Source organism: Myotis nattereri (genome assembly GCF_964212035.1).
Source record: "Myotis nattereri genome assembly, chromosome: 14".
In the NCBI taxonomy this organism is placed as follows: Eukaryota; Metazoa; Chordata; class Mammalia; order Chiroptera; family Vespertilionidae; genus Myotis; species Myotis nattereri.
In genome coordinates this window covers 57,452,057-57,474,906 of record NC_138089.1, presented here as the reverse complement: position 1 = coordinate 57,474,906, position 22,850 = coordinate 57,452,057, and the positions used below count along the sequence as shown (strand labels likewise).

At 50.1% G+C, this 22,850-nt stretch overlaps 1 protein-coding gene across 1 annotated transcript in view; it reads right to left on the bottom strand.

Annotated features, from left to right (window-relative positions):
- Window positions 1–22,850, bottom strand: part of CNTN6 (contactin 6) — a 158,615-nt gene that overhangs the window by 94,691 nt on the left and 41,074 nt on the right. The window contains exon 3 of the mRNA XM_081106269.1: window positions 918–1,044. Within this exon, the coding sequence (XP_080962395.1) occupies window positions 918–1,044 (127 nt within the window). The remainder of the gene's footprint in view (window positions 1–917; window positions 1,045–22,850) is intronic.

The following is a 22,850-nucleotide window of genomic DNA, read 5'->3' as shown; positions in this document are numbered from 1 at the left end:
ATATCATTATTATTTACACAAGCATACTATATACATGCATATACTTTAATATTTGTGAATTCCATCCACAATGAGGATCAAATTCTGCCTTCCCTGCAACCTTATAAGAACCAAATCATCACTGACCCGTCCTCCCCACTGTTCACAGGTTCTATGAGAGAAACAACAACGGTTTCTCGTCTTTGCCCAGAATGAGAGTGTTGTGCTGCCTCAGAAGGCGCATAGCTGTCTTTTAGACATTCTCTAAAAACAGTGCTCTTGGGTCGATGGGGCCCAGCCGTAGGGTCACAGGAATTTATCAGGTACAGGGAAGTTTCCATCGTGATTAACTGCTTTGAGGGGAACCTTTACTGTCTTCATCCCCATTGTGTGTCGGGCAATGGCGGCAGCCTCACTCTGGGAGGGGAGTGCAGAATAGGCCAGCTCTGTGGTCTCTTCAATTTAGGAAACACCTCTTCCTTTCCTTCCTGTCTTTTCCTTTAATCCTCCTCTTATTTTCTGTCCTTCTATGTTTCCTCCCTTCCTCCCTCCCTCCCTCCCTCCCTCCCTCCCCCCTCCCTCCCTCCCTCCCTCCCCCCTCCCTCCCTCCCTTCCTTCCTGTTCTTCCTCCTCTCTCTTTTCCCCTTTTCTGTTTTTCTTTCAGTTCTAACCTCAACACGACACTGCATGGCAACAATGTCAAGAGGAACTCTTCTAAGCAAATCTGATCCATAAACAGAGTCCGAGCTGCGGCTGCCGGGAGGGCGGGAACCTCAGGGAACACGGCATCCTCCTGGCGCAGCGGCCCACGGCGGGACCCGCGTCAGAACTCGCGGAGCCGCACACCGACCGCACCGAGGGCGCTCTGAGCCCTTTTCTGGGGCTGTTTCACCTCGAGACAAAGAGGAAACGCGGGGTGCCCAGAGGCAGGACTGTACCTGTACCGGGGTGGAGGGTGACCGCTGGCGGCGCAGCTCAGGGTGACTTCCGACTGTGCCGAAGCCAAAGGGAAGGTGACGTCCTGGGGCTCCTGCGTGAAGACGGGGCGGCCAGAAGGACCGTTACCTGGAGGGAGAGAGGAGTCCCGCCCGGTGAGAACCCGCACCTGCTCCCAGCGACGCCCCAGGCCCCGGGGATGCCGGGTCAACACACACGTAAGGAAGGGCACGTACTTTGAAAGGGTCTCAAACACACAGCACTGCGAGAACAGTGAAAAGCAGCGGTTCTCAACCTGTGGGTCGCGACCCCTTGGCGGTCGAACGACCCTTTCACAGGGGTCGCCTAAGACCACCCTGCATATCAGATATTTACATGATGATTCATCACAGTAGCAGCATGACAATGATGAAGTAGCAACGAAAATAATTTTATGGTTGGGTCACCACATGAGGAACTGTATTTAAAAGGCCAGAAGGTTGAGAACCCCTGGTAAAGGAGTGTCTTGAACCATTTAGAGTAATTTTGCAAACTGATGTCCATCCTCCCAAATCAATCGGCTTACATGTCCTGCGAGGATAGTCCTGTGCATAACCACAACAAAGCCACCCACATCAGGAAATGAATGCCGACCCGGCACCAGCATCTAGTCTTCAAGCCCCATGTCACCATTTTCCCTAATGAAACCCTTCACAGCCAAAGGTTTCATCTCAATGACCTTGGGAAGCAGGGCGTGCCCAGGCTAGACAAGTACCCGCCCAGAGGAAAACAGCTCCAGGAATCCTAGGAAATTTTTGTAATTTGTTTCGTGCTGTAGACACATAAAGCTTTTTTTTTTTTTTTTTTTTTTAAGAAAAATAAAGAAGAAAAAATAACATAATATCAATATAAAAAATAAACAATAGAATCAGATAAATTAGGAGGTTGCAAATGTAAGGAGACAAACTACAAATGCAACCACAGCTTTAAAGAACTAATAAATCAATTAGGATAGGCAAGCAACCAAATAGACGACTACTGAAAGTCAAATTACTGACATAAAAGGGTAATTTGAGATCATTATAATGAATGCAGTTGAAAAACACAGATAATAAAGCACTTGAAGGAAAGGCAATGAATGAAGAAGACAGAAGATGACCCGTGTGACGATCCTTGGTGTCACTGAGCTGGAAGGGTCCCTGGGAGTGGATGGTACACACACACCCTCCAGGGCCCTCAGAGCGGCGCCTGCTGGCTGACTGCTGGCCCTCAAGCTGAGAAACACTTTTGGAGACGAGACTGAAACAGCAAGTCATCGAACAGCCTGAAGCCCGGCCGGGGGCTCAGTGGCTGAGCGTCGACCGATGAACCAGGAGGTCACTGTTCGATTCCAGGTCAGGGCACGTGCCGGCTTGATCCCCAGTGTGGGGTGTGCAGCGGGCAGCTGATCAATAATTCTCTCTCATCAATGATGTTTCTATCTCTCTCTCCCTCTCCCTTCCTCTCTGAAATCAATAAAAAATATTCTTAAAAAATAAAAGGCTGAAAAAATGAGATTACTGGCTGATTTACTCACAGGAGCATCCTGACCAGGAGACAGTGAGGAGGAGCCCACGGTACCCGGAGGGAAAGGGTCACAGGACTGTCACCTCCCACCCTGATGTCTTCTGAACAGAATGACACTCAACACTCATCCCAGAGAAAGGAAAACTCTCAGGGGATGGAACCTAAATGTCTGTTCTGGAAGAAATGACCTGACACTGAAGTCCACCGGCTAAGCTCTCAGGCCTCGAGAATGGAGGAGAAATAGGATGCACACAGACTACATCTGCATAGACAATGAACACATGTTTGTTTTGGTTGTGGGACAGGGTACAAATGCTGTGAACTTGGAAAACATGAAAACACCAATGTAAATACAAAAATGAGGAGAGGGTAGTGAGAAATGTGAGTGTCAATATTATCTTTCACAGTCCATAGGTAATTATATACACATACATTTACATATACATATAATATACATATACATTAAAAGCATAAGCTTTTTATATATACACTAGAGGCCCGATGCACAAAATTCATGCAAGAGCAGGCCTTCCTTTCCCCAGCTGCCGGCACTGGCTTGCCTCTGGCACCCAGGACTCAGGCTTCCCTCGCAGCCCCAGCTTCATCTGGAAGGATGTCCAGTCTAATTAGCATATTATGCTTTTATTATTATAGATGTAACTTTTGAAGCATAAGCATTCTGACCTCTTAGTGTTACTTAGTGAATTCTTTATAAAACCTGAGGGGAATCTTACAGTAGAAAAAGTTTTTTTTGGTCTTAAATCATTTATTCAAAGTTCAAAATTCTCTTTATTTTTACTTATTTCAACTTAAAATTTAATTACAATATTGTAGCATCTATGGTATGATCCCATTTTAATGAAAGTATTCTTCTCTGTCTATGCATTAATCCGTCTACATGTTAATCTACCTTCTCTATATTTATATGCACAGAAAGATGGCTGCAATATTACCTAATTTTAATAATTTTTATGATAAAAATCATTAAATTTGGGTAATTATTATTATTATTTGCATAGCTTTCCATAGTTTGAATGGAAAATTAACACACATTGTCCTATCCTATATAATAAAAGCCTAATATGCTAAGTGTCTGGTGGTCTGGTCCTCTGTTCAACCAATCAAAGTGTGATATGCTAATGATATGCTAAGGCTGCTCAACTGCTCACTATGACATGCACTGATCTCCAGGGGGCAGACACTCCAACTGGTAGGTTAGCTTGCTGCTGGAGTCTGGCCAATTGGGACTAAGCAAGATGGCCTGGACACGCTCTGGAGCCTTCCTGTGGTCCCTCCCTGGCTGGCCAACCTCCTGCATCCCTCCCTCCCCCCGATTGTGCACCAGTGGGGTTCTTTGGCCTGGCCTGTGCCTTCTCGCAATCCAGGACCACTCAGGGGATGTCAGAGAGCTGGTTTTGGCCCAATCCTGCAGGCCAGACCGAGGTACCCCACTGGTTCAAATTTGTGCACCGGGCCTCTAGTGTTAAATAAAACAACTGATTTTTTTTTTTTTTAATTATGGAAAGAAATTAGAAGCAAATATGTTGACATGGTAATATATTTTATGATGGCCTGAATGGCTTGTCTGTTCTTTTTTGCACATTTGCTACAACTTTAAAATTTCCAATTATGCTCCTCCCCACAGAAAAGAAATTCTGGATGAAGTCATGCATATTAAGTACAGAGCACAGTGCCCTGCACACGGCAGGCACTCCACAGACGTTATTCATTGCCTTTCCTTCCCTCCCAGCACAGGAAGAGCTTGCAGACTTCGTGTCCTCTAAGTCGGGAGTGGAACCGGACTGAGTGATGTCTTATATTTGGAAGGTGATTTGTGGTTTCCAAAGGACATTACAAGCACCAATTAAGAGATGAAATCCCTGTGGTCCCTTTGGTGAGACACACATTTCCAATCTCATTTAATTGATGAATTTAAGGCTAATAGAATCGGGCATTCTCTAACTCACTGGCTCACTTGGGAAGACTCAATAGCTTGGTGGTGGTGAGATATGACCTGTTGGTATCTTATTTATTCCTGGATACGTTTAAAATATATTGTTATTGATTTCAGAGAGGAAGGGAGAGGGAGAGGAGATAGAAACATCAATGATGAGAGAGAGTCATGGATCGGCTGCCTCCTGCAGGTCCCCTACTGGGGATCAAGCCCACAACCCGGGCATGTGCCCTGACCAGGAATCGAACTGTGACCTTCTGGTTCATAGGTCAAAGCTCATCCACTGAACCATGCCAGCCAGGCAATTCCTAGTTCTCAACACCCTAAAGCCTGATTCATAGCAGTGGAAAGTCTAGCTTGTCGGCTCATTGTTGGGTCTCGTGGTGAGCTGTTAGATGATTCTCGGGCTGGAATGAAGCTAGTGAAGCATCACAGAATTTCCTGGCTTTGCCTACACTGTCAGAAAGCTCGGGGACATCGGTTTTCTGCACCAGCACAGCTGCGAGCTGTGTAGCTGACCCTGATTCAAGTTTAGGGAAGGTCAGTGTTTGCTCCAGGGTGTACTGTGGTTGGTGTCCCCGCCGCCGGTCCTCAGCCAGGTTTGGGTCCAGGGAGCTCCCCACACAGCGCACCCCAGAGCCCTGCCTCTCCCGCTGGCTGTGTCTTCTGGTGCTGGCCTCTGCCTCTGTTTCCAGGCCACCTGCTTTACTATAGCTTGTCCAAGCCCCACCCAGGCTCAGGGCTGGGATGTCTGCCCTGCAGTTAGGTTCCAGCAAGATAATCAATTCTCTCTCTCTCTCTCTCTCTCTCTCTCTCTCTCTCTCTCTCATTTCCCTTTGTCTTCCAAGCAAGTTACAAAAAAAAAAAAAAAAAAAAATCCCCGAGGGAGATACCATCTAATTTCCAGGGAAGAGAAAGTAGTTTCAGGGAGGCCCAGTGCATCACTCCAGAATTAGAGGCAGATCGGAGTCTTACATTTTCTGATACGGGGTATTTGTGAAAAACGAAGTGAACAGATTTAAACTTGTCCCTTTATTATTTTCTTAAATATGTTTTTTTATTGATTTCAGAGGGAAAGGGAGAGGGATAGAGAGATAGAAACATCAAAAATGAGAGAGAAATCATTGATTGGCTGCCTCCTGCACACCCCACACTGGGGAAGAGCCTGCAAGCCAGGCTTGTGCACTGACTGGGTATCAAACCGTGACTTCCTGGTTCATACGTCGACACTTAACCACTGAGCCACGCCGGCCAGGCAAGCTCTCTCTTTTTTTAAAATATATTTTTATTGATTTCAGAGAGGAAGGGAGAGGGAGAGAGTGATAGACACATCAAGGATGAGAGAGAATCATTGATCAGCTGCCTCCCGCACGCCCTCCACTGGGCTGTCTTAATTGAGCCCATAACCCAGGCCTGTGCCCTGACAGGGAATCGAACTGTGATCTCCTGGTTCATAGGTCCATGCTCAACCACTGAGCAACACTGGCCAGGACACGCTCTTTATCACCACGTGACCTTCCCTCCGTAAGCACACGTTTCTCTACTTTATCATGTGGTGGGGTGCGCATGTGCGTGCCTGCATTGGTGTATGTGTGTGGGTGTGCTGCACTTGCATCAGGAAGTGCTGTAAATGCGGCATTTTTTTAATTTTAGGAGCTTTTCAGTTTTCATGAACTGTAATTGACTGGGAGATAAAACGTCCACCCCGCATAACCTCTCACCGAGAGTGGCTTGAACAGTTCAAGCAGCGGCCCCCCAGCCAATCACCAAGGCTGATTAGCAAGGCCCCAGGGCTGTGCTGGGGACGGCGGGCGCCTCTACCCTTCTCGCAGCCAGAAAATGGATGAGGTTGCAGAGACAATGGTCCAATTAGCCGGGAGCTGCCTCAGCATCCTTAATGACCAGCCTGGGATGAGTCGGAGAGCTGAGAGCGGGACCCGGCTCTTCCCGGCTGACGGATGCTGCTGCCGTCCGTGTCCACAGTCAATGGCTCTGACGTGACTCAGAGCCAATTATGCTTCTAACCCAGAACCGCTGGTGGGGAGATTCTCTAAGGCCGATGGGGGCGGTCAGGAGGGGGGTCTGAATAACCTCTTGTCTCCAAGACAATGCTTTTGTCTCTTTTGAGTTGTAGAGAGTCTGGCAGATTAAACAATGGAGAAAGTCGAGTAATGAAGCTAATGATCTCAGCATGCGCCCTGATTTCATCAGTGTCCTGCGGACTCTTCTCCCGGGGCCCTGAGGCCTCACAGACTATGGGAAAGGCCCTGCCTGGGCTGCCGGAAAGGCTCATGGGTGTTCTTTCCTTTTGGCTATTCCTGTTTCCCTCTGAATCCCCAAGACCTGCAATAGTGATAATTTCTTGATTCATATTTAAGGAACAAATAAATAAATGACAATACAGATCAGATTCTAATATTATAACTAATGAATTTCCTGTAAAAACCCATCACCAGCCCAGCCAGTGTGGCTCAATGGTTCAGCACTGACCCAGGAACCAGGAGGTCACGGTTCGATTCCCAGTCAGGGTACATGCCCAGGTTGTGGGCTCGATCCCCAGTGTGGGGCGTGCAGGAAGCAGCTGATCTATGATTCTCTCTCATTGATGTTTCTATCATTCTCTCCCTCTCCCTTCCTCTCTGAAATCAATAAAAATGTATTAAAAAACAAGCAAAAAAAACATCACCCAACTCTTCATTGAGTATAAAGAGTTTAACCTATTTGTGTTTTAACAGTATGTTTTTTAAATGGATACTTACTGAGAGCTACCATGTCCCAGGTCTAAGGGCTTTGTATGAGTCATGTGAGTGTATCGTCAGCACGGCCCCTTTTTAGATCATCAAGAAATATTTCCGAGAGCTTCTGGGTACCAGTCACTTTTAGAGACAGGGTTACATCAGGACACAGAGCAAACACAATCCCGTCCTTCTCCTGGGTCTGAGAAGGAGAAAGTGGCATCTCCTTCCCTCCCCCGCCCTTTGGAGCAGAGCAGCCCCGCTGTTTGACGTTCCAGGGAGACCCCAGTGCCTAATGCGGAGCCTCCGCTCTCATGTGAGCGCACGGTGGCCGCCCAGCCCACGTGCTAGGGGTTGCCCGCACCACCTTCCAGGGAGCATTTCGGCGGCGATCACTGAAGAAAGAAGAAGGTACTTGCTTCCCGGATTCTGTTCAGCCCCAGCAAGTGCCAGCTGCTGTTACGCAATGCCTGCCACCACAACCAATTCTTTCTGATGGAGGCGCCAAGGTTAAAGGAGAGATTTCCATAACCACAAGCAAATTAACTGGCAGTTTTGCATCAACAATAATGAGATGGGGCCGTCAGAACCTAACCTTTCATGTGCCTTGTTGCTTTATGACGATGAGCACGCTTCAGGCTGGAAAGAGGAATGAGCTGCTGAGTTGGGTGCCAACCTCTCATGCTGCCTCAGGCAAAACCACCTTCTCCAGGGGCTGAAATAATGGGTAGGCCCTTGGGTAGAACATAGGATGTTGCAGGGATGTGTCCCCAGCAGCGTGGAGGTAAGATTATCTTAGAGGTGAGGAGAGTGAGGTCCAACATATAATGAATCAAACCAACCACCTGTGAAGCAGCCGGGTGTCTAGAAAAATGAGCCCAAACAGGTCTGGAAACAGCAGGGTGCTTCGGTGGGGTGGGTCCCACCGAAGGCTCAGTGCCTCACCAGGTCCATATTACCACGAGTGACTCGCATGCCTAACAGCACATAGGGCCTATGAGGAAGGCACAGGGGGAATTGGCCCTGGACTGGTTGGTTTGCTGTGAAAGATGCTCAGCGAGTCCTCTCCTGACCGTGGGAATTGGCTGCCCTGGAGGGTCAGTCTCTCCAAGGTCAGCCAGGTCCCGGATGGCAAAGCACCAGAAATACAGAGCATGAGAAGGCGGGATCGATGCAGGAATCCACTGGGTCAGCTGGCAGGACGCAGGGAGTGGGGCACGTGTCCCGTGGGTCGCTTCACCCCCGATGCGGTGACAATGGGTGGTGAAAACAGGACCTGTTATGCATCAAGCACAGATGTGCATGTTCCATAAACAGATGCTCGGATGGACAGGGTGTTAACCCTTCATGGGCAGGAGCCAAGCGAGCTCCTCTCAGGGGAGATGATGGGAAATGCAGGCTGAGAAGGCAGCATCCTGCATAATGCATGTGAGGAACCTGGTTACTGCAAAGAAAAGCAATCACTATAATAAAAACAATATCTGAAAAACAGCCATCTCGATAATGACATAGCAAATTCACGAGTACAAACTCATACAAGGTGCCCCCAAAACACGTGTGCACACCTGAACAGCCAGTAGCTCCATTGATGCTTCTTTCTTTTCAGCCAGACTAAGCTTTGAACAAAGGAAATTCATCCTCAAATGCAACTGAAAGTGTGAGAGGGAGTTGACATGCAAACACTGCCTTTATAATTATTCCAGGTATGTGTACATTTGGGGGGCGGCACCCTGTCTATTTTTCTGTTTGATATGCAAATGTCACATACATTTGCTTAGCAAGGGCTCCTCCTTAAAGACCTGGCCCATTGGGTGCTGAGAGAGGCCAGACTCTCATTCCACAGAGGGGCAGATGCCCAGTGTGGCACCCGCATTCCCAGATGAGCCTGGGCACCCCCACTTCTGTGAGAGATGGCCCTCCTTTCCTAAGTCATCAGCAAACTTAGAAGATGCCTCATAAGGTGCAGATGTCCACCGTCAAACTGTCTGGGGGCCGTGCTTGCCCGGGACGGCTGATCTTAAGTCGCCTCCATAGTGTTTCTGGGTTCATGGTTCTCCCCTCTTTGCTGTACTTTCTGCTGAGCTGAGGGCAGGAGGCAGGTGATGGCCACGCCCTGGTTGGAGCCCAGGTTGGCAGAATGAAGCATGGAGAAGGGTCGCAGGGAGCTTCTGCAGGAGGACACGTATTTCTAAGGCATTCCTTTATTTATTTATTTATTTAATTGAAAAAGGACATGAGAAACTTCCTGGGGCGACGGAAATGTTTGTATCTAGTTGTGCGTGGTGGCTTCCTGGCGAGTACAATCATTAAAACTCATTGAACGGAACACTCGCACTCGCAATCACTGTATTTTACTGGATGTTAATGCTGCATTTGACTTTTGACGCGAGTGCCATGGGAAGGCCGGACGATGCTTTCGGCCTGGGGATGAGCAGAGCACTGACCATACGTGTGTCTAACAGACGAAACCCACTGGAGCATCGCGATGAACCATGGACTTCTTGAGAAGAAAGTGGAGGCCCAGAGAGGAAAAGGACTTTACAAATATGATCCAGCAGGAGAGAAATACCAGAGCGATACTCCTCAGAATCGCACATGGACAGCTTCCTGTATGAGCTTTGCAGATTTCCCGTCGTGTGCAATGGTTCGACGCACCCCGCGAAGAAGGCACCGAAGAAGGCACCGAAGAAGGCACCACGGTGATTCCATTTTTGCCTTGCTGAGCAAGGGGAGTGTTGACAGGGTAGGTGACAGCAAATAGTGGAGCTGAGCCTGGGAGCTCTGTTTCTGACATCAAAGTCTATATTTTTATTAAAGTACAGTTGACACACAACACATATTAGCGTTAGGCGTACAACACAGTGGCTGGACACCTACCCACCTTTGGATGTGATCACGGTGACAAGCCAAGTGCCATCTGTCACCGTGCAGAGTTATTGCGACCAACGTTATTGACTCTGTTCCCTAGGCTGTGCTTGACACCCTGTGACATTATTTTATGACTGTAAGTGTGTATCTCTTAATCTCCTTCGCCTTCTCAGCGTCCCCTCAGCCTCCACTGAAAACCACCGGTATGTTCTCTGTATCGATGAGTCTGTTTCTGTTTTGTTCGTTATTTTGCTCTTTAGATTCCACATATAAGTGAAAAAAATACGTTATTTGTCTCTCTCTGTCTAACTTATTTCACTAAGCATAATGCCCTCATGCATGTTGTCACACCTGGCAGGGTTTCCTTCTTTTTCATGGTCGAGTAATATTCCATTGCACAACGGTGCCACTTCTTTATATGCTGGTCTATTGATGGGCAATTGGGTTCCCTTCATACCTTGGCAATTGTCAGTAATGCCAGGATTAACATAGAGGTGCACGCAGATTTTTAAATAAGTGGGGTTTTTTGTTTTCTTTAGGTAGATACCCGCAAATGGGATTGCTGGGTTGTAGGGTAGTTAGTTCTATTTTTAAGTTTTTGAGGAGCCTCCATGCTGTTTTATTGTGACCTGGGGTGGGGGGTTACTTGATGGCGGAGTTGGTGGCCTACTTCCTGTTCTGTTGGTTTGGCAGGTGCTATTACTCCATCACAGAGTTCTTCCCAGTGAGTTCAGAGGTCCCTCAAACGGCCCCCCTGCAGCCGGTGCCCAATACAGGTTGGAGTCAACTCAGAGGAGACGATATACCATCAGCTCAGGCTGAGATGATGTGAGTTTCCTGCTCTAAAGTCTACGACTGGTGGGCGGGTTAGTTCACATATTCATTCGTTAAAGGGCAATTTATTGAGTGGGAGCGGGATAGACAGGTGAGTGAGGCAGGTACTTTCCCAGATGCAGACAAGCCCTGACCTAGGGCAGGGGTCCTCAAACTACGGCCCGCGGGCCACGTGCGGCCCGCCGAAAACATTTATCCGGCCCACCGGGTGTTTTTGCCGCTGCTGCTATCCTGCTTAGCAGCCAACTCGTCCAGGGCCCGCAGTGCGCATGTGTGGAATGTCTGAGGGACAGTGAACTGGCCCCGTTTAAAAAGTTTGAGGACCTCTGTTCTAGGGCTTAGAGGTCAGCTGTGGTCAAACCTGTATATTTATGCAAAGCAAGGTAGACCATGCTGACTGCGAAGAAGGGCATCCAGAAATGTGTGTGCATGCGTGCTTGCGTGTGTGTGTGTGTGTGTGTGTGTGTGTGTACTGGCAGGCAGAGTTCATGGGAGGAAGCCCACTGCTTTCTCGGAGGTAACTGGATGCTCCCTTTTTCTACATTTATGTGGATACGTCTAACTGTATTTGTGACCATTATTCATCTTGCTCATTGACAAGATTAATTTTTGATATTACAATGTAGAGCCATTTCCAATTTTAATCAAAAGCATTTTTAAAAGTTCAATCGATTTATTTGTATTTTTAACCAAAATCCAGTCCTCAGAGGCCATAGGACGACCAAATGTACAATGAGGTGGTTCATTCTGTACATCCAGTCATCTTTTAAAATTTTTCTAATGTTATTAAAATGTAAACTTTAAAAAATGTCATTACCCTATTAACTTCTGTCAATTCCAAAAGGATTCGATTCTTGCTAATTCCATTAGCAGGCATAGAAACATGTGATTGTTCCATGTTTTCTCTGTCAAGTCCCCTTCTTGCTGAGGGATGGAGTGTAGAAAGCAGGGCCTCCTCTGAGGTCTGTCGGCCCCTCGGGGAGCAGGGGGGACGCACAGGCGAGGAAATGGGAACAGAGCCCTTGTTCTGAGAGGACAGACGAGCCCCCGAGACCTGAAGGCGGGTCCTTCCCTCCCCGAGGTGTGGCTGCTGCTCTCAGTTGCTGGTGAGCATGGCTTAACTCTTCACCTTGGGCTGTTGGGTCATCATTAAGGATTTTACATGTGTGAGTGTGTGTGTGTGTGAGTGTGTGTGAATATGTGTGTGTGTGAGTTTGTGTGTGTTTGTGAGTGTGTGTGAGTGAGTGTGTGTGTGAGAGTGTATGTGTGTGTGAGTGTGTGAATGTGTGTGAATGTGTGTGTGAGTGTGTGTGTGTGAGTGTTTCTGAGTGTGTGTATGAGTGTGTATGTATGAGTGTATGTGTGAGTGAGTGTGTGTGTGTGTATGAGTGTGTGTGTGTGAGTGTGTGGATGTGTGTGGATGTGTGTGTGAGTGTGTGGATGTGTGTGGATGTGTGTGGATGTGTGTGTGTGAGTGTGTGTGTGAGTGTGTGAGTGTGTGTGTGTGTGTGTGAGTGTGTGTGTGTGAGTGTGTGGATGTGTGTGGATGTGTGTGTGTGAATGTGTGTGTGAGTGTGTGGATGTGTGTGGATGTGTGTGTGTGAGTGTGTGTGTGAGTGTGTGAGTGTGTGTGTGTGTGTGAGTGTGTGTGTGTAGGTTGATTGTGGGTAAATGGCGCTTAGACAGGGAGGTGAACCAGAGGCCCTTATATGGCCAGTGTTCCCTGGCCTCAGAGATTAAGCAACCAACCCTGAGCAGGACAAAAATAAGTAACACTGAGAACCAAAAACCACAAACCCAGTTGTGCAATCAACATACTGGTCCTTGTGAAACGAAGCAGCTTGATGCTTAACTAACCACCGAGGAAAAAATAGGACCGTGACTCAGCGCCTGGCACACCTCCTCTGACCAACCCACATCTTCTTCAATTTAAATTTCCACGTGGTATTGTTCCTACATTTAAAATTACCAACTGGCTGATGATCAATACTAAGCCGCAGCATCTTTCTGAATAAATGGATGGCACTGTCTACTCATAGAAGAAGGTACCACCTCCTATGGTCAGACTCACAGTTTCTTGACTTGCTCTCCTCTGACTGTGACATCCCCACCTTCCTGTGTTTAGGATGCTCCTTCTGTGAGAAAGACCCTCCTTCTCTGAGGACGACACATTTCAACATGACGCCAGCAGCAGGCCATGGGCCTTTTAAAGGCAGTGCCTGTGCATGTAGAATATTCCATCTTGGCCTTTTTAAAAATCACAGCTTTAGCTCACCCACGAAAGAAAAAAAGGGAGCGTGCCTGTGAAAATCACACTAACGATGTTCAGGAAGTGACACAACGGTGCAGCGAAAGTAAAAGGATTTTCTGAGACCGCATTGGACACGTGGCTCCCGTGGCCCTGCTCTCAGCCGCGCCTCGGACAGCGACGCCAGGCACTCACTTCTCCGGGTCCCGACTTGTGAAGGAAGACGTGACACCATCCAGGTACCACCATTACACACACAAGAACAAGTTCTCACAGATGCACGATCCACATTCCTGTCAGATTCCACGTGCAGAGCTGGGACTGAAGTACAATTGGATGCCACACGCATTCGGGCATATCTCATCAATTTCCTGTTCTCTCATCCACAGGAGATGTGGGACAGAGGCTACACATGCATGCACAGTTCGCGTAGGAGCTACATGTTTTTGAGATTAAGAACAAAGAAAACCAGGCAAAGTGGCCACAGGAGACAAGTGAGCGCTTGCTGTGTTTTACACTAAGAATCCCCACTCTGTGGACTTTGCATCCTCCTCTAGGATTATGCTCCCATTTTCAATTAGTAAGAACTCCACAAGACTTGCTCAGAATGAAATGAGTAAAGGCCCACGGTGACCTCGGAAAACGCTACTGCCCGCCCTCCACGAGGTCCTCCTCCAGCTCTCTGGGAACAAACTCAGTGCCAAGTCCTTGAACTCCAGGAGCTGCTGGAAAACTGGGAAGGAAGATGCTCATCGTCTCCCCCGCACCCTGATCTTGGCCCATAAAGCTACTGATCGCTCATGTGTGGGAATGCCAGGCTGGCTTCATTTGTCTCTCTGGGAGAAGACAATGAGTAGATTCTTCTACCATTTCAGAACAAAAGTCTTAGAAGAGTAACTGGAAATAGTTAGGAGACATTAACATAACAGGTGAATATAAACACGTCTTGAAATCATTCCATATATAATGAGTGCCTTGAAAGTATAACGCTTTGAAATGGAAGAGAAGATCTTCTGGGGTGGTTTCTATGGTGATAGGAGTGATGCTAGTGGGGTGATTGGGGTGATGGCTGATGGTGGGCAGAGCGGGTATTTGCTATGGAGTGTGTGGAAAGAGCAGAGATGTATGGAATTGATAGACATTGAATAGTCCAGTGAATAATCTTATAAATGTTATTACTGTTTGGATTCTTTGTAAAGAGTTACTCCAAATTAGCAGAATAACATGCTCTCAGATATCAACTTTCCACACTCATGAATAGCCAGGATGCTTATGCTGTGAGTACTTAACAAGACACAAACAAATTACAAGGACAGAGGGCAAGTCCCCTGGTAGACACACCTACCTAGAAAGACGTCACCTCGCAGACCAATACTGCACACACATGACACCTGAGACACAGAAGGGCACAAATGCTAGGGCGTATACAGAACGTGTGTCCCAAGAAGATGCAGCCCAGAAGTGTAGATGTCTGTATGATCAGATGCTTTAAAAATATGTGAACAAAACTAAACCATATATTTCTCTTTTTTAAAATTTGTTTTTGTTGATTTTAGAGAAAGAAGAAGAGAGAGGGAGAGGTAGATAGAAACATCAATAATGAGAGAGAATCATCTATCAGCTGCCTCTTGCACGCCCCCTACTGGGGACTGAACCCACAACCTGGGCATGTGCCCTGACCGGGAATCGAACCATGGCCTCCTGAGCAACACTGGCCATGCACAACTCTATATTTCTTGTTATAAAAACATTTTTTTCAATTTTCTTTGTAAAACAAGAAGACATCTCAAAAGAGCAATGATTTAGAATAACTGAAGCAGCTTGCATGACTTGAGGCTGGCTGCAGGAGTAACCGCGTATTTGAGGGGTCAGCTCCGCCTCACCTGACCTCCATCTAGAGAGCAACTCCAAGATCCCTGCCCTCCGGGGTGTGGGTGTGGGGGGTGAGTTGGACTCAGTGTGCCTCTCTGGAGAACATCGGGTCACCTTCAGCGATCTTATCAAAGAAAACAGCACTGCTCCCGTGAGCTGTGAAAATGGAAGGGAATTAGAGAGGATGAAAGGCTCCGGGATGCCAGCATCCAAGGGGAAAAGGTCAGAGTGGGCGTGCCGGTGGCGGGTGCTGAGGCTCCCGTTTTGATTCACACGGAGCTGCAAATGGCTATGACCCGGTGAGCAGTTATAATAAAGCAAAGTAGGAAACAAAGGCGAGGACGTTGCGGAAATGTGGAGTCAATAGAACAATTCCAGCAAGTGGACGAGAATAATCAACCCGACATGATTATAATAACAGGCTTTAGGGTAATTGTGTCTGATTCACAAAGCATTCAGCAAATAGCGGGGAATTTAACCCTCACGAGTGAGGTAGGTGTTGTCATCCGCACCTCACGGAGGTGGAGACCAAGGTTACAGCGGTGTACATGTGGGCAAGTTCGCAGAACGAGAGGCTACAGGGCTACTGCTGTCTCCTACGCCTCTACAACCATCACTAGGAGCCTGGTTGGCGTGGCTCAATGGTTGAGCATCGGCCTGTGAACCAGGAGGTCACAGTTTGATTCTTGGTCAGGGTACATGCCTGGGGTTCAGGCTCAATCCCCAGTGTGGGGCGTGCAGGAGGCAGCCAATCAATGATTCTTCTATTGATGTTCCTACCTCTCTCCCCCTCTCCCTTCCTCTCTGAAATCAACAAAAAAAATTAAGAAAACAAAACAGAAGCAGCGATGGGCACATCTGGACTGATGAGCGCCCACGGCAGAGAAGAGAGAAGACAGCATGTGACTGCCCGCAACGGCAGTGAGGAGCCAAACCCTCGGAGAGAAGTTCTTCGGCGTGTCCTCCCCTGAAGGTTCGCCGGGGGAGGCGGCCCGGTGGGCAGGGAGGCCGGCGGGAGGCACCTCCAGGTGGGAGAGCAGGAGGTTAAATGAGCAAGAGCACAGGGCTGATCCGAGGGCGATAGGCCTGGCCCCACGTCCTCTCTCTATCCCGCGAGCAGAGACCTTGGCCTGAACCCGTCCCCGGCCGCAGTTCTTCCCCTGGAAGATGTGCGCCTCGAGTGATGGCTGCCTCTGGTGATGGATGGCCGGCTAGGCGCTGGCAGACTCGCAGCCTGGAGGCCGGCTGCCTCTAAATCATCTACAAAGAGACAGCTGGCTGCTGGCATTTCTGCAGAGAGAAACCTGCCTCGCTCCGAGCGCAGGCAGGCGAGATGCTTACGGGAAAGCCTGACTGTGGTCTGGGACCCTCTGGGACACAGTTGGTGCAGGTTTATAGGGGGATGGTTCACATTTCAAAAGCATGGGTTCCATGGTGAGACACACACACACACACACACACACACACACACACTAGGTCCCCGCGGGCTGTCCCCACCTTCCACAGGAATTCCTGAATGCCAGTGGGAAGGGTCCACGTAGGTGGGCACAGAGTGTGGGCTCAGGTGGGACAATCTGGGGGATCTGTGTACCTACAGTACATGCTGCAACTTCACCTCATCTCAGTTTCTTTTATAAAAAAATATATTTTTATTGATCTCAGAGAAGAAGGGAGAGGGAGAGAGAGAGAGAAACATCAATGATGTGAGAGAATCATGGATCGATTGGCTGCCTCCTGTACGCCCCACAGTGGGGATAGAGCCCACAATCCTGACAGAGAAATTGAACCTCAACCTCCTGGTTCATACTTGGATGCTCAACCACTGGGCCACACCGGCCAGGCTCATCTCAGTTTCTTCGTGGAAAAGTTTTGCTGTAAGGATGAAATGAGATAATGTGTATGGGCTTCTTAGAGGCTCACACATGGTAGATGCTTCGTCATTGTTACTTCCCTTTTGTCTTAGCCTCCTCCTTCCTAGTACACGGTTTTTATGGTTAAAGCCTGTCTTGGTTTTTAGGTTTTTATAACCAGCAGTACTTGCAGGAGCCAACAGCAATCATCCTGCCGTTTGGGAGACCCTCAGAAACGGCTGAAAGAGTGAATTAGGGTTCAGAGAAGTGAAAAGTACTCTTTTTAAGCACCTCTGAGGAAGTAGGTGCAAAGTCAGGAAGGAGAGAAGCAGAAAGCTCATGCAGCTCATGCTCCCGGAGCTCAGAAGGGGAGAGAGTCTGAGGGGAGATGCTCCTGAAGCCGCCGGCAATCTCCATGGAGACGAGGCCCACAGGGCAGGGTCCCAGGGTCAGAAGACGCACAGCTGTAGGAGGTTTGGATGATGTAACATCGGAGGCTGGGTCTTACTGGAAGGCAGAGCATCACTTAAGGTTGCCTAGGACCAGGGAGAGATCTTAAATCAAGAGCATGCAGAGGGGTTCTCCACAGGGGGCGCTCCTGCTCCCCATGGACTTCTTGAGTCTGGAGACATTTTTGATCCTCAGGCCTTGTGCGTGGGGTGGGTGTCTCTGGCATCGAGTGGGCGGAGGCCAGGGATACTACTAGACATTCCACAATGCGCCGGCAAGATCTGGTCCCAAAGCTGATGGAGTGTCAGGTGAGAACTAGGAGGTTGAGAAACTGGTTTATGGGTAGGAGATCGATTGTTTCTGTAGCCAAAGTTCTGAAACAAAATTCTGGGTGACTTCATCTGCATTTTCACACTTCTCTCCTTTCTTCCTGGCATCTGTAATTACTCCTTCCTTTAAATTTGGGGTTCGCTCTGTGGTCATCACAGGCCAGTTATTCACTTACGATCACTGAGAAGGAACCTGCCCTTTCTGACACTGGGTATTTGACTTAGAGCAGGAAGAAATCGTCACCCAGAGCCCTGGGATCAAAGAAAGATAGTACATCTCCCAGCGGACCAAGATGACGGGCAGGCCCTGCCAGCTCTGAGCACCTTCCAGCTGTGCTGGGCACTGGCCATGGGTGACGCGCCAACTTTTAGCATCTACACGGCTCTCAGCTCTGCCCTTGCAGGACCCCGGCAGCCACCCCGAGCTCCGCGCTCAGCACTTTGCATTCCTGCGCGTCTAGACCAGTGAAGTCAGATGTGAAACCCACCTGTGACACAGGTGTCAACCCTGCTGCAAAGTGACGAGATTGCTGCTGAGAAATGCAGGCAGCTCACCAGGGGTGACCTTACCAACCTAAAGGACAGAGATGGGCCCTATCTGGTTTGGTTCAGTGGATAGAGCGGCCTGTGGACTGAAGGGTCCCAGGTTCGATTCCGGTCAAGGGCACATGCCTGGGTTGCAGCCTTTGATTCCCAGTAGGGGCGTGCAGAAGGCAGCCGATCAATGATTCTCTCTCGTCATCGATGTTTCTATCTCTTCCTCTCCCCTTCTCTCTAAAATCAATAAAAATATATTTTTATAAAAGAGGCTAGGGTAGTGAGGAGGAACGGCTGCTGGAGAACAAGAGGGCCCAGGGAGACTGTAGGTTTCTATAGACAGAAGCGGAGACAGACAAACACAAAACGCTCGGCATTCTGCGCCCCTGATGTTTGCAAAGGATTCATTCACCACACCTGTCACAGGTCACACGGAACGTGGGGAGTCAGGTCCCCAGGAACTCCCACATTCTCCAGGCACCGCTGGGGAAGCCGCCGTGCGGGGCTTTCGACATTGTCCCCGCCTGTGACAAACCCCAACTGCGCTGGTCTCAGTCAGGAAAGCAAACCCACCGTGGCCAACGCGGGAGGTTTACTTCAGGAGGAAAGCCAGGGGCAGGTATCCGAGGGGCTGGGGAACCGAGGTCCTCATGGGGAGCGTAGGGTCACGGCGATGTCACCCACCGGCCCTCCTGGGCACCAGAGCAGGTGGGCACGGCCAGTCTAGCAAGGGGGTCTGAAGAGCCGGAAGCCCAGCGGCAGGCGGGGAGGGGGTGTGGGAAGGGAGCCGTGGGGACGGTGGCCTCTGAGACCTGAGAGGCCTGGGGGTGCCATCGGCCATCGGTGCCAGTGGACGGCGCGAGAGCTGGACACGGAGGAGAAGCCCGGACGGGCTCTCAGCTCCTCTCTCCACAGCCGTTTGCGTGGGGCTTCGAGAGGTCGGGTCTCTTTCCCCCTTTTAGGTGAAATTGAACCCAGAACCGTACGGAGGAGGGACATGTGGGGCAGCAGCTCTCGCTGAGCCACGTTCCCGGGTCCTCTTGCTGCCTGGTTCCGTGTCCGCTCACCGTCACGCAGCCTCCTGCCGCATCGCGGTGTGGATCGGGAGGAGCGGGCGATGACAGGTGGCCGTTCACCTTCTCGCGCGTGGGCTGCTGGGGATTAGCTTCAGGCCGTCTCCCCACACTAGCTGCTGTTTGGAGGGTCTGAGCGACTCGCTGAATTAACGGACTGACCATTTTGAGGACAGGCAGGCTAAGCCATGAGCTTGAAGACGGGGACACGGGCCAGCCCCGGCCCCGGCCCCGCAGCGAGCCGTGGGGTCGGGCAGGGAAGAGCACCCGCGTGCCTCCTTGTCCTCCTCTCGCACACACCTGGTCGCCAGCGGGAGGCCAGGCAAGCTGAGCTACTCACGGGAGGGAAGGCAATGCTCGGGATCCCATTCCTGTCTATTTGCCTAATATGTTCGGTGCTGCAAATGCTTTGCATGTAACACACATGTCAACATGATGGGTGTACAGGCTCATAGCTATTGCTCCTCGCTGCTGGTTACGGAATTTTGGAGACTAGCTCTTTAAGTCGCACCACGCTCTGGGCAGAAGCTAGTCTCGAGGCCCAGGCCACGCCGACTTTAAAAGGCCGCCCGCTCACACGTCTGATCCGGGCCAGCGGCGCCGTCCTGCATCAACATTGAGGAAGGCTTCCGTCCGAGCTTCGGCCTCACCACAGCCTCGGCCGCTTCCTCGTGCCGGGGACTCGAGGGTCCTTGCCGCTGCCCTTCGGTGTCTCCAGCTGCACAGGGAGGCGATCGGCCCTCCCCGGCCCCTCTCCCGCTCTGAGGACACGGAGCAGGTCAGGCACCTTGTAAAGCAGAAGGCACAGGGCACGGGGTGTGGCCCATCCAACATGAAAGGTCAGCTTTCCTTTTCCCTTTAGAACTGAGCGCTGTGACTGTAAGCGTATTTACTTATTTGTTAATGGCCAACCGAGGATACTTTTTCCATTGAATTTTAGAGAGAGAAGACGGGAGGAGGGAGACAGAGAGAGACACACACATCAATGTGAGAGGAACACACCAATCAGTGGCCTCCTGCGCTTGCCCTGACTAGGGCCAGGGATCCAGCCTACAGCCCAGGTATGTGCCCTTGACCAGGAATGGACCCCGAGACCCAGTGTGGCTCTAACCATCGAGGGACACTGGCCAGGGCTAACTTATTTTCAATAAATAAATCATCTATAGTCCTCAGAATGAGAATATGTCTGAGATAAGGGACCTCTTCTTAAGCACAGATGTGGGAGTGATAAAAATTCCTCTTCATGGATGAGAGGCAAGGAGAAAGCGGACTTATTTGAAGCTTGGAGGATTGTTGCGAGTGGAGGTCCCATGTGAACATGGCTGAGAAAGGTTGGGTTTGGGTTCAGGAGGAGAACCCGGACCTGGAGCAGGTCCTTGCAGGTGCAGACATTCGTACGAACAGAGACGTGGGACCGAGACAGGCCGTGTGGGGGTCTCGCTAGGAGGACAGCCCGTGATGAGGGACCCAGGAGGGAAGGAGGAGGGAAGACGTGGCTCAGGATGCAGGTTGGATTGAATTAACTGGCGAACTTTCAATATTTGTGGAAGGAAATTGAATTTGGATGCTTGATTAGATGGTTTGAACAATGTCCCAGGAGACGGGATCTGTCACAGGGTAGTGACAACATCGGTGTCCTCAGGTAGGTTTGTCTGCGTGGGAGTCTGTGTCCATAGGCGACATCCTGGGGAGGACACAGAGGATATCTCAGAACAGGGGACGCCTGGGAAGCTTCTAGAAGAGTCTTGGGGGCAGGGAATGGGGGTTGGGTTGACGGATAACCCTGAGGCTGGGAAGGAACGGACAGATACAACTTGAGATAAAATACAACCTAAACCACAACGTGAGCTCCCAAGAGCCCACGTCCTCACGGACACGTCGCCTGCATCCCCTCCCGATGCCGACACAGCAGAACGCGGTTCCCACGCTGCTATCCGCCCTGGAACACAATGTCACTTAGGGTTTCAGGATGAATGACTGGAGGCAGCGCTGGTCATCCGGGAACCCCCTCCTGGGGAGGCAGTGCACGAAAGGGGCGTCTCAGCATTTCTGAGCCAGGCCCTCGCCATTAGACACGGCCTGGGTGTCACTTGACTTAAACACACCGCGCGCATCGCGTGCCCGCAGGCGCGGTTATGCTGACAGTCCGTCTGAAGGAGGCGGCTGCCGGGTGCGGCTGCCTGGCGCGGGTTCGATACTCATCCCGCGCGTCCCGGGTCCATCCGTGACGTGCCCCTGGGATCCTCAGCAGAGCGGCTTGATGAGGGCGCCGATCTGCAAGGACGGCCGTGTGATCCATCACCTTCTCACGGCTCTCCCCCTGGGGAGTCCATCTATCCCGGGGCTCAGCCCGGTGCAAGGCTGTGTTTGCGAGAAGGACATTCCAGCGGCCCTGCCGTCCACGCCCGCTTCCCCGGCCAGGTCGGTGAGGGTGGAGGGGGCGGAGTGGTGCCAGGCTCCCTTTCCGGCTCGGCCATTTGTGAAACCGAAGCTGTGTCACCGTGAGGACAAGCGTTTTTATTTATTTATTTATCTTTCCTTGATGGATGTACACCCCCAAAGTGACTTCATTCGCATCTTAAGAATCAATGACTTTGGGAGACGTTCTGAAAGGAATAAAGGTGCTTCTGTCAATAGACGTGACATGCAAATGGTTCAGGAAAGACTTCTTCCGATTTCCAGTCTCAGTGTAGTCCGGAGAGTAAGGAACATGGGGGTGTGTGTGGGGTTGGGGTGGGGGGGGAAGCCATCTCGGGAAGCCCTGACGAGGTCCCGCCGGGTCAGAACGCCCACGGAGGCCCTGGGAAAAAGCCGAGTCGCATCCTGAATCTCCAGGACCTCAGGACTGACCGGGGCCGGGGGGTGGGGGTAGGGGGCGGTCAGTCCATAGTTTTACAGGATTCGGATTCGTAGGGAAGTGCTCAGCCTACGCCAGAACACACACGCTGATCATCCACTTAAAAATGCATGGACCAAGAGGGCTGTTTAAAACACTGCCATTTAGCCAACCCAGTGTGGCTCAGGGTTTGAGCATCAACTCAGGCACCAAGAGGTCACCCATTCCATTCCTGGTCAGGACACATGGCCCAGTTTCAGGCTTGAACCCCAGTAGGGGGCGTGCAGGAGGCAATCGATGGGTGTTTCGCTCTCATCCAGGTTTCTATTTCTCTCTCCCTTTCCTCTCAACTGTCCTCTCTCTAAAAAAAAAAAAATCACTAAAAAAAAACCCATATTTTTAAAAACTACCACTCTGGCCCATGTTTATTTATGAGTAAAGTCTCTCTCCATGAACTCTCCCCATGAATGCATTGCCTAAAAGAAATAAACAATGGACTTAGCGTTGTAAGTTTCCCTTCCCTGGTCTCTGCATTGTTCTGCTAACACTGTGTGCTTCTGCCGAAGGCCTGTCGGTGGCTCAGAACCTCGGGGCTAAAATCAGCCATCATAGCCTCATTAAACCCCTGATGCTTGTTCTTCCTCCCAGGGGGAAGCTGTGCCTTTTTTCATTCCTTTTTGCTCTGTTTCGCATTCCCAGCAGGGAGCAGATGCTGATCCCAGTTTCTATTTTAACTCAACCTCAGCATCTTCCAAAATTTACATCAACAAATGTTCTGATCTATAGAAGACCAGATTCTTCCAC